The following is a 12466-nucleotide window of genomic DNA, read 5'->3' as shown; positions in this document are numbered from 1 at the left end:
GATCTTCTTTATGCACCAAGAGCTTGTAACACTCCAAAGAGAAAGGAAAAATTGAAATCGCATCATATGACCCCTTTAACTCACACCGAGTCGTTTTTGACACCGAGTTGGTTTTATAAAGTGGTCCCTGAGTGCTTGTGTACCTTGTTCCAGCGTTTCCATGGAGATACAGGATGACAGGATGACTGGACTGGAAGCTTTTGTCATACCATTCAGCATCTTTTGCCTGAGCCTCCCTCCACATCACTGAAGGCACTGTGTGCCTGAGAGAGACAGATGGAAAGAGAGATGACAGGACATACAAAAGAGATATGCAGCTGTTAGATTTCTGTTTCCTACGCATGAAATGGTGAAAAAGAGTACAGTAAGTTCATGACATGTGGTAGCGTTCAAAAGTTTGAGGTTGGTAAAACTTTTAAATGTTTTTGAAAAAAAGCCTCATGTTTATGAGGCATTTATTTGTTCAAAATACAGTAAAAACAGTAATATTGTGAAATATTACTGCAATATCAATTAACCGTTTTGTATTCTAATATATTTAAGGTAATTTATTCCTGTGATAGCAAAGCAGAATTTTCATTACTCCAGACTTCAGCATCACATGATCGGTCAGAAATTATTCTAATGTGCTGGTTTGATAATAATAAGAAAAGTTTCTTGAGCAGCAATGTTGAAAACAGTTGTGCTGCTTAATATTTTTGTGGAAATTGTCATACATTTTTTTTACAGGATTCTTCTGAGAGTTTAAAAGAACAGCAATTATTTGAAATAGACATTTTTTGTAACATTATAAATGGCTTTACAGTCACTTTTGATAAGTTTAATGCAACCTTGCTGAATTAAAAAGTATTATTATTATTATTTATTTATTATATATATATAAAAAAAATATTACTGTTCCCAAACTTTTGAATGGTAGTGTAGTCTTTAACGGCTTAAAATATCCTGTTCACTTCCCCAAGACTTTATTATCAACGATTCTCCTATTCAATACTGAATCTGACCAGCGCACAGACAAGCTTATTTATGCAGAGAAAATTACAGCATCAGCTGCAGGAAGCTTATATGGCCCTTCCCACTGTTACTTAATAAAAGTCAAACACACACACAGTCACACTCAATGGCCAGCAGCCACAGGCCCGTGCAGTCCTCTGTCACTACGGATTTAAAATTTTGGGCCACAGGCTGCATTTCAACAAGTGCAGGACTTTTTCCACGCCCTTCAGAAAGGCAGCCATGGCCATAAGGCAGATAGAGAGGGACAGAAAGCTGTAGGGTAGAGAACGTGAGGACAGAGAGACAGAAAGGCATAGGCAGAGAGATGGATGGTGGAGGTAGGCCAAGCTGTGTCTGTATTTTAGCTGTAGTCTGTGTCTGTGCTCTCTCACCACACTCCAATGTTGATTCCCTCCTCGGGCTGCAGGTAGAAATTGCGAGTGTGATTCAAGCCCTGATCCTGTGGTCGCTTCAGATCTATAAAATATGGCACTCGCACTGAAAGAGAGAGACAGAAAATAGTCAACATGAAACTGAATCCGATGTATTTCTGAGTCAAACAGAATATTGATTTTTTCCATCGGGAATTGATGGGATCTTGAAAAGTGGGCGTCAGATATCAGAATGGAATTATCGTCCGGAAAGGAAATAAGTCCTTTAATTAATACTTTTATTCAGCATTAACTTGATCAAAAGTGACAGTAAAAAAATAATGTTACAAAAGACTTCTATTTAAAAGAAATGTTGTTCTTTTCAACTTTCTATTTAAAGAATCTCGAAAAAAAATGTATCATGGTTTCCACAAAAATATTAAGCAGCACAACTGTTTTCGACAAATTTTATTATCATTGATAATAAGAAATGTTTCTTGAGCACCAAATCAGCACATTAGAATGATTTCTGAAGGATCATGTGACACTGAAGACTGGAGTAATGAATCCAGCTTTGCATCACAGGAATAAATTACATTTTATAATATTTCACAATATCACTTTTAACTTTATTTTTGGTCAAATAAAAGCAAAAAAGATTGTTCAATTCTACTGTAATTATAAATTAGATTTTTCACACAAAGAACATGTTCTGTGTATGCTAAAAAGTGTAAAGCTGTTCTTTAAAGTACAGTTCAGTCAACTCCTGATGAGTTTTTAGATGGGTGAGATTTATTTAGTCTCTTCAATACAGATACATTTTGACAGAATAATAAAGTGTTATTGAACATTTACAAATAAAGTTATGCTGGTAAATAATTTCATACAAAAGTTTTTGCAATTCCTCAAACTGCCATGTTTGGTCTGAGAATGGAAAATAATCATGAAAATTTGAATTATGGCTGTTTTTGCAGCAAGAAACTCAAGTTTGCCACTTAAGAACTGAAAGTGTGCCACAAGCTTTCTCAGAAGACTGATGACTTGACTAAGTTCACCGACCTTAGTCACAGATTTTTCTCTGAGTAAAGCAGTCACAGGGATGCTTACAGTCACACTTTTACACCCATGCTGTGCATTATTAGCTCAGACTGCAAACAGTAGCAGAACATAGTGTGAAGAAACACATCAGCTGACAGAAGCAGTGTGCCACTGCTGAAAATGCTAATGCTAACATCAGCCCAAAACACAACAGAACGTGACTAATATCAGAGAAATGAAACTATGATGTGACATAGGAATTATTTGATAAGACTGAGAGACGTGTGTGAGAGGCTGTTGGAGTGAGACAGCGGCAAACAGAGTGGGCATTTATCTGGATTGATGGATGAATGATATCTTTGTTTGGTCGTTTCAGCGAAAGGCTGACTATGGATTCAAACTCCCAACGTTTCAAAATGTCTTATTAAATGGCATGAGATCCAGCAGATTCTGTTCTGTGATGGACATCACTTTAAACAAAGGACATTATGTTGCAAAACAGGCGCTGAGGCATCAGTAATTAAAAACAAAGTAGAGATTGTGGGTCTTTATATTGATTAAAAGTGACTACAAAAGCATGCATGACTGAATGTTTCTTAAGAGTTGTTCTGAGCATGCTGAATATTTCACAGGGGAAAATGCAGCGTAACAATCTCCTTGGATACTATACTACATTCCCCTTGAGGCAAAATGCCCTAAGCTTGTCCTTTCACTACATATGCAACAGCATAAAATTATGGAAACTGACCCATATTATCATATTCAATTTAAAAATCAACAGAAACTAATGTAGCATCCAAAATAACGACAACTTGCATGGCAGTTTAGCTTGAATAAACAAAATGCAAATGGAAAATGAATGGTCTAAATATAAAGGGTAAAACAGGTCAGGCTAGATACTCGAAGTTTAAAAAGATACTCTCTAAAAATGTAAATTAAAAAAAAGTTTACAAAGATAGGCCTAAATACTTACAAATATTTACAAAGAACTCACAAATGTTCACAAAGACTAGACTAAATGCTCAAAGTGCTAAAAAACTGACATAGTTTCCAAAGTTGACAAAGCCTGACCAAGACACGAGCCAAAGATTACAAAAGTATGTCTAAAAAAACTCAAATAAACTTTAAAAACTCTGATGTCTGAATGCCAACCTCTGGCCTAAATATCAATGTTTAAACACAGTTTGGCCAAAACATTCCCTGAAAATACTCACCAAAGTTTAAAAATACTAATTTTGCTTGTATTGATGGACAGACTTTGATGATAACAGGGATGGTGATGTAGATTCCCAGCACCCAGATCAGTATCTTCCTCAGCCTCCACATTAGACCACCCCTGCAGACAGAGAAAGGAGAACTGATTACACAAAAATCTGTTTCCTTTAACACACGTATAGTAAATGAAGTAAACACTTCGGACAGTTGAAGCATACATTGTGGCAATATTAAATGATGTTTTTAAATAAAAAATAAATAAAAAAAAAATCACATGAAAGAATTGTTGTGTAAGTACAAGATGTGAACAAAAGTGTTCGTTTGGGAATGTTTTCAGACACACTCTTCTCTTTTGAACTGAAGTGTTAACGATCCTCATAACATGGCCTGTCCTCTCTCGGTATCCCTCACATTCAGAGGTCAGACAGTAAGCATCTTTGTGGCCAGCAGTGACCTCTAAATTGTGCCGGGGAGTATAAAGTGTCATGATTAAAATTACAGAGAGAGCAAGAGATCACTTAGAGGAACAAACTCACCCTGTCTGACTTACTGCCCTGAGCTCTACTGTATGTGTTTGTGTATGCCTAATATACAAATTAAAGTGTGACTTTCCGATTCTAGGAGGTTTGTGGTGAAAAGCTGCTTTATTGAGCTTGTTTCATTTCCTTAAATTGTGTAAGGAATTTTCCTACCTAACTCATGACCAGGGGATTACTTAAACTCTCAAATACTAACACACACACACATGCAAGCTCTCTCATACACATTATATATATATATATATATATATATGTAAAACTGTATTATGGTTTCCACAAAAATATTAAGCAGCACAAATTAGCATATTATAATGATTTCTGAAGGATCATGAAGACTAGAGTAATGGATGCTGACAATTCAGCTTTGCAGCACAGGAATAAAACATTTCAAAATATACTAAAACAGACAACAGTTGATTGTAATAATATTTTATAATATTACCGTTTTTACTGTATTTTAATCAAATAAATGCATCCTTGTTGAGCATAAGAGACTTCTTTCAAAAAATAATAATAATTAAAGACCCCAGATTTTTTGAACAGCACTGTTTTGGTTTCTTCACAGAAAATGTACCCAGTAAAGATGCAGTCATATGAAACCTCGAGAATATTCCTAAAACTATTAATAATGCACAACTGAGAGAGAGTCAGCAAAGACAGGACATGAAGAAGAGAGAATGTCCCAGACAGGGTAAAAGAAGAGTAAAAGCAATAATCCAGGAAGCGCGAGCCAAAGCTGAGCATCCGGTTTGATCCGACTGACCCTGGATCAATTCCACCATGGCATCTAACATCCCTACGACCTTTCCCCTGCCTCCTTCAGAACACACATGCTCATTTTGATCAACTAATACTGTATTCAACTAACTAGTATGAAGAACAAAGACAGGTTAGAATTTTAATTTACAATGTAAACAAATTGGAACAAACTGAATAAAAGAATCAATTCAATCAATTGTTTTCTGCGTTTATGGAAAGGATGATGGGAAATGATGGAATAAGATGATGGAGAACTCAAAGCCACATATCAATGTCAGCATGCAAATAACCAATAAGCCACAGCTCTAACTGCATTATACTTATTCCACTAGAACTTGCAGAATACTTATTCCAGGTGCAGCAGGTGGCTGATCTTGTGTTCCCTCCAGAGATAAGACGGTGTGGTCACTTGACAGTGAGTCACAGAAGGTTTGATCTGAGTGTGTGTGTCCATGTGGTGCGTGTGAGAGTTTTTGCTTGTGTGTGAGAGTGCAAGGTGACTGTGATAAAGAGGGAGAGCAAGACTATTGTGCAACAGCAGAGCTAAATACAGCACACACAGATTGCACCGAGACTCATTACTGTACAGTGCTTACACAAATACTGCTGTTTGTGTGTGTGTGTGTGTGTGTGTGTGTGTGTGTGTGTGTGAGTGTGTATAAACTTTCTGGATGTTATTGATTATATACGCAATAATATCCATTGGGAACTAGCCATTTATTTGTCTATGTGGCTGGTTAGGTTATAAGATGCAGTTCTGTGCTTGTACACGCCATTTTTGCAGGTGAATGTCTGCACGGAACATCCGAACCAGAGCTTCAACACCTTCAGGGTAACACTAATATGTTAAGTCATGCTGATCCAATGCCATATGGGCATTATTACGGCTGTCTGGGCATCAGGAGTCCAGACTGCACTGGGACAGAGTGTTTCTGAGTAGTGCATTGAGCAAAAGACAGGAAGGAATGAGAGAAAATAGGCTGAAAATCTTGGCCAAAAATATAAACGGAAATGTATTTAACAGATTGGATAACAGAAAGCTTGTTCATATATTAAATTAAGTGTCACAACATGTATATGCAATGCATATAATTCTCTTGGATACTGACTCAAATAGATTGCACACATGCACTTGTCTGCCTCATGCATTATACAGACAGTGAGAGGCTAACCAGCATCTCATGTAATATACTGTAGCGTACAAATGTGCTTGTACACTACCGTTCAAAATTTCGGGTCAGTAAGATTTTATTAAGATTTTTGACATTTTCTATTCATATCAAAGAATCTTTAAAATATTAAGCAGCACAACCATTTTTAACACTGATAATAATAAGAAATGTTGAACACCAAATTTGTATATTTTTAGTATATTATATGATTTCTGAAGAATCATGTGACACTGTGAAGACTGGAGTAATGACAACTTTTCCAGATCATGAACAAATTACATTTCAAAATATATATAAAAAATCTTTCAAATTGTTAAAATATTTCACAATATTACTGTTTTTTAATCAATTGAATGCAGACTTTGTGAGCATAACACAATTCTTTCAGAAAAAGGAAAAAATCTTACCAACCCCAAACTTCTGAAAGGTACTGTACGTGGAGAGATGGGAACCTTTACTCAGTTTACCGTCATGCTTTAGAGCATAATATGTATCATGAATCACTGCACTGATTCATTTTTCACTGCTGATTGCTCTGTAATTTGACAGTTTTGGTTCTGTTCTAGTGCACCACCTTAGTAATTTACTTCCATTTGTGTGTGTGTGTGTGTGTGTGTGTGTGTGTGTGTCTGTCTCTCCATTTGACAGGATGCAACTCTCTAAAAATGATAACCTCCAACACACTACTCCTACACAGCCAAACACTCATACACCACAACACTTCACACTCTGAAATCACCAAGTAAAGTGCATACATCTTAAAATAGAGATAAGATTTTAAAATTTGAAAAACCACTAGTGAGTTTATTCAGAAGTCGCAGATTGGCAGCAGTCAGCAGCACAATATTTATGAAGACATCAAACTCTGTTACCCATTAACCTATTAATTACCCATTAGTTATTAATTAAGAATTTATAAGAGAGAATTCCTCCTCATCACATTTCTTTGGTCAATCTGAAATCTACTATGACATCAGCAATGCTCAAAAAATAAAACTAAGCAGTCGTTTGACTCTTATTTAGCCATTTTAGTGTAATTGTATATACCTGGCATTAACCATGCAGGAAAAGTGAGACCCTAAATGCACGTCTGATTCTACATGAATAAATGATTGGCTCATTTTCAGGTCAGCGTATTTGGCAAAGAACAGATGTATAATTCTGTGCATTACCAGAGCAGGCACTAAGATCCTGCTGTACCAAACAATAAGCCTACTTTAGGATTAAATAAACTACACAAGAACACTGAAGTATGCAAGAAACAACCTGAACAAAAAATACTGAGACATTTTTCAATATATCTTCTTTTGTATTCCAAAGTAGAAAGAAATTCAGGTTCTGCAGGCTGACTTGTTTTTGACGGATCTCATGGGCTTTAGATTCAAACGTATCTTCTTAGCCCAAATCAAACCAGCATATCCCCTCCTCCAACCTCAAACTGTGATCTTGAAAGCCAGTTAGATCACTTCCACTCGATTCTTAAGAAGTCAGTTTGAAAAAGTCTCAGGAAAACTTTGTCTCTTCCTTCTCTGTCCGACACCAAAGGCTTGCCTCATGTCTGCGGGGTACCAGACAACAGCTCCCTAAGTGGCAGACGTTGGCATAGGATATGCTTTTAGATCAATGACCAAAATATCCTGGTATGGCTGTAGAGCACTGACTGCCAAATACTAGCTCTATCAGTGACCATGATCAATTAGCGGTCAAAGTATAGCATATATACTTAAAAGTACTCAAAGTAAAGCATATATACTTTTTACATTATACTGCATAATGCAAACAGATAAGTAGTTAAAATACTAACAAATAATTACGTAGAAACACTATATTGTTCCACACGTCAACACAAAGATCTGATTTTTTTACATCCGTTCTGAGCCACTTCCAATTGTAGTTTTACAATGAATCAGATACATATCCAATATTTGGACATCAGACCTATGTCTAAACATATATACATTTTCCATTTGAATTCAAAGCCACCACAAGTTGAGGGCGACACGTTTGCCCATAGAGATAGCTTTTCTTAATGATGTATTGTGAACCAGACATGCCCCAACGCACCCCAACAAACTCAAAAAATAAAAGAACAAAACTGTCTTTGTTTCAGAAAACGTCAGATTTTCAGAACAGATTTATAAAAAAAGGACTAGACATGAGACCTGGACAGCCTTTAAATCAACAGTTAAACTGCAGAATGAATATGTTAAAAAAGCAGTAGAAGTAGAGAAAAGTGGAGCACTTTCAAAAACTACAGCTACAGCTACATGTAATAGATTATGACAGGTCTGACGGACCGGACTCTCTGAGAGATATTGAGGTGACATTGAGAAACCGACGTCTGGTAACCGCCTGGAGTAGAAAGAGGAATTTAACGCTTCCTGCTTTTAACACAGCAAAAAACAGCGTCATCTGGTAACATAATACAGGAAGTTATCTGTTAGCTTCCCCCATTAGACAAAATGAAATGGCATTCATAATGCATTTAACTTCGGTAATGTGACGTATTTACAGAGGAAACTGGCTTTACGGTGGTAATTCCCCTCTTACTGAATACTTTGATTCTTGGAATAAATGAATCAAGGCGTGAGCATTTCTAACGGCACCGGAAACTGAAAATAACATAAATAAAGTTTAAAATAATGTTCACAAACAAGAAGGACTTTTTTTAAGGAAGTACATGGGTCAGTTTTGATTTCCTTTTGTCTTTAAACAACAGCTGATGTGGAATTGCATGCCACACAGTCTGCCCTTGCAATGAACTAGGTAACGATAATGCAAATGGGATGAGAAAGGGCAAAACACATACGAAGGATAGGTGAAACTGTAGATGCTGCACTCCTAAGGCTGAAAAAGAGACACGTGCAACATCTCAGGCTCTCTACTTCCTCCCTCACTCCTTTCGTCTTCCCTTTCACTCTTCTCTTCTTTCACTCGCCCCACTGAGTGTCTCTGACTGCTCAGCGGAGCTTGGAAGAGCAGTTTTGACAGAGATGCCAGAATTAGTTACGGCTCTGTTTGACAGGCTCCTTCAAACGGCCTCAGGAAGGACCACCGCCGCTATTTGACAACCCAGTATGAGGAGGTGCAAAACTACATATATATTCAATATCAACAAATGGGTGGCTGCCTTTTTGACAAAAAGAAAAAAAACTGTGTCCAATGAAATCTTCTCAGAGTGGGTGCAAACTGTGTAACAGCTAAATCACAGCACACTTATGCTAGCTAAAGCAAAAAAAAAAGAAAAAAGGTAAAACTGACTGAACTAGTGGTTATTAGAAACATTAACACACCCTTAACTTGTTTCTTAGATAATTCATTGTCAAGATTTGTTTTTAATCCTTCTGAAATTTAAAAAAAGATTTCAGAGGATGACACCCTGTCAAGACCCTGTATTTTTCCTATCAAACCTGACACACTTTCACAAGAAGAGCTAAAATAAGACACCAAATTGTCAAGATTAGGATGCCTCTTGGGCCTATGTTTGATCTAGAGCTCCTGTTCCCAGGATGCAAGAACAGACCAGAATTAGGCCTGTCACGATAACAACTTTTTGTTGTGCGATATATTGCCCCAGAAATAATTTTAAGTAAATATAATGTGCGATATATTGCGTCACCAAAAATTATTGAGGTCATGTACATATATTGCGCGATAGGTCAATATATTGATTATTGCGACAGGCCTAACCAGAATTTCAGGTTGAAATGTGCAGAGTGAATAACTGACACGGTTTAGAGGGAAGCAGGGGTTCATTATTTAGGCTGAAGGCGAGTCCACCCCTCCTTTAGATGAATGTCTTTACGAACAAGGGAATGCAACCAAGAAACTTATTTTAAAAGACCCTATGAAATCAAAACTGATGTTTTGTGGTTTTGTGACTTTTTCCGTGTTTTAGCTTTTAAAGTCATGATGGAACAGAAATAGCAACCAATCTTTTCTTTCATATTGTCACGTCCATTCAGGTAAAACGGATTATTGGAAATAAAAAAATGTAAGCTGGAGAGAGAGAAGTCTGTCGTTTCGCCGGAAGATCGAGTTGTGACATTTTAATTACTTATGAGGTCAAAAAATGTAGAAATTAAACGTATGCTTGGATGAATAATTCACAATAAGATCAATAACATGCATTTAGAAAAGAGATATGGTGAATTTTCATTTCATGCCAACTTTAAGTCATCTGTTGATACTAGTAAAAAAATGAGAGCAGATACACATATTTAAATGTGCCATCATTGTCTTCCTGGAAAAAATATTGACAACCAAATTTCCTCTTTCCATTAACAAATAAGTCAGCACAGGAAAGAACACTGTGCTCTTTAAGCAGTTTAATGGGGTCTTTAACTTTGATATCCGTGTACAAATTTTTTCAGTTAATGGGGATTTCAGCTCATTTAACTTCATAGATCCTGTGAATTAAAGCTAAACTGATCCTTTTAACCTTGAACCCGGCCTGCCACACAAAGGTCACTGCAACCAGACTAACCAGCGGCAGCTCTTGTGTCGGACACATGACCGGCTCCAGCACCCAATACCCCAGACCCATACAGCACCGGAGGAGAGTCCGATTACTGTGCCATCAGATACAGTGCAATAGTAGAGTAGCATTTCAGTTCAAATGAGATGTGATGGTAGAACTTCACAGTACCATTTCCTGCTAGTGTTTCAGGCTATTTTGGCAAACAACATCTTTTAAAACAGGGCATTGCTATACTGGAATCTTTCATAAGTTAACATCAGCTCAGTTGCAACTACCTGACATAACATTATTGTATGTAATATTATTGTAGTTAAGAGCTGTAAGTGTTTCCACATACAGCTAAATCACACTATAAATCAGATTAATCAGAGCATATAACAGTTTAAGCTCATTTATTAAAAAGAAGTCTCATATGCTCACCAAAGCTGCATTTATCTGATCAAAAATATAGTAAAATATTATTACAATTTAAAATAATTGTTTTCTATTTGAATACATTTTAAAATGTAATTTATTCCAAAGGCTGAATTTTCAGCAGCCATTAATTAATCCAGTCTACAGTATCACATGATTCTTTGGATAAGTTAGATTTTACTGTTTTTTTTTTTTGTGGAAGCTGTGATACATTTTGTTTTCAGGATTATTTAAAGAATGTAAAGTTTAAAAGAACTGCATTTATTTTAAATAGAAATCTTCTGTGACATTATAAGTGCCTTTACTTTCACTTTTGATCAACTTAATGCGCGTCCTTGCTGAAAAATATAATTTTTCAATACATTTTTTTTTTTATTAATGCCCCAAATTCCCCTTTTGAATAGTAGTTAAACAAGGAAACATTAGCAAACATGAGACACACATCTCTAACTGACCTCCAGGATCAAAGGTCACAGGCAATTCACTCAAAATCAGTTAGTATTTCCATGTGACGTGGCCACCATGAAACCTAATACAATCCTGTTATCTTAAAAGCATTTTGGGGTTGCAACGCACCAGCTGAGAAGCACTGATCTGTGGGAAATCCTCCAGGATCCCAATTGGCAACATGTTCTGGCAGTACTTATTGTTTCTTTGCTGAGTGTACAATATTTTACCACCATATTGCTGGACCAGAACATCCACCTTCCTCCCACTTTGATCTGCAGAGCAAGTCCTGGCTAAGAATGACGTCACTACACATACACCTTAATTTTTTACTGTTTAAACTCAGCCATCACAAGACCAAACAAACAGGAGAAATTTCTAGAACCTTTGCATATAAGGCCTAATATTGTGCCTGATAATCTGAGTCATGTTCAGAGATATGCCTAGACAACAGCTGAACACGACTATTCCCACCATGCATCCTCCTACAGTGATGCAACCTTACATTATTTTAAATTTAGCAGAAAAACATGAACTGTATGACTCAGCTCTGCTTTGAGGAAATCTACAAAAGATATCACCTTGCATCCACTGAAGCATTTAACCATGCTCTAAATCTGGCTTTCCAGATTCTTCCACTTGACTGAGACAGAAATACTCTATTTGAAGCAAAAGAGCTACCATGTACAAGGTCAGTGCAATTAAAAAATAGTAAAGATTGTGATCAGTGACAAAAAAACAGAAATTACTTCCCAAAGAGCACAATACTTGTGCCACAATTGTGCCTCGAATTTATATACAGTACAATGGTAATGTAAAACCATATTTCAAGGTTTTCCGTCTGAACTAGAATTTGATTTACAGTGAACAATGTCTGAAAAAATGCAACATAATTCTTGAGCTGCTTGTGCACTTCCTACAAGCAGCTCAGACCTAAAGAAAGTTGGCATTCTTGTGTTAATACATTTTTTACTGAAACAAGAAGTTTAGACAAGACATATTAATGGTCTTATCACATATTAAAAATAATAATAA

At 36.4% G+C, this 12466-nt stretch overlaps 1 protein-coding gene across 2 annotated transcripts in view; it reads right to left on the bottom strand.

The window, feature by feature from the left end:
• Nucleotides 1-12466, bottom strand: part of LOC107671140 (monoacylglycerol lipase ABHD12-like) — a 22576-nt gene that overhangs the window by 8066 nt on the left and 2044 nt on the right. For both annotated transcript variants that reach the window (XM_016463998.1, XM_016463997.1), the window contains 3 exons: nucleotides 3620-3741; nucleotides 1389-1494; nucleotides 144-263 (listed from right to left, as the gene is read on the bottom strand). In XM_016463998.1, coding sequence (XP_016319484.1) covers nucleotides 144-263; nucleotides 1389-1494; nucleotides 3620-3741 — 348 coding nt within the window. The remainder of the gene's footprint in view (nucleotides 1-143; nucleotides 264-1388; nucleotides 1495-3619; nucleotides 3742-12466) is intronic.

This window comes from Sinocyclocheilus anshuiensis, unplaced genomic scaffold (genome assembly GCF_001515605.1).
Source record: "Sinocyclocheilus anshuiensis isolate Anshui unplaced genomic scaffold, SAMN03320099.WGS_v1.1 scaffold861, whole genome shotgun sequence".
NCBI classification, from domain to species: Eukaryota; Metazoa; Chordata; class Actinopteri; order Cypriniformes; family Cyprinidae; genus Sinocyclocheilus; species Sinocyclocheilus anshuiensis.
The sequence above is the reverse complement of the archived record's forward strand: the minus strand, read 5'-3'. Positions and strand labels throughout refer to the sequence as shown.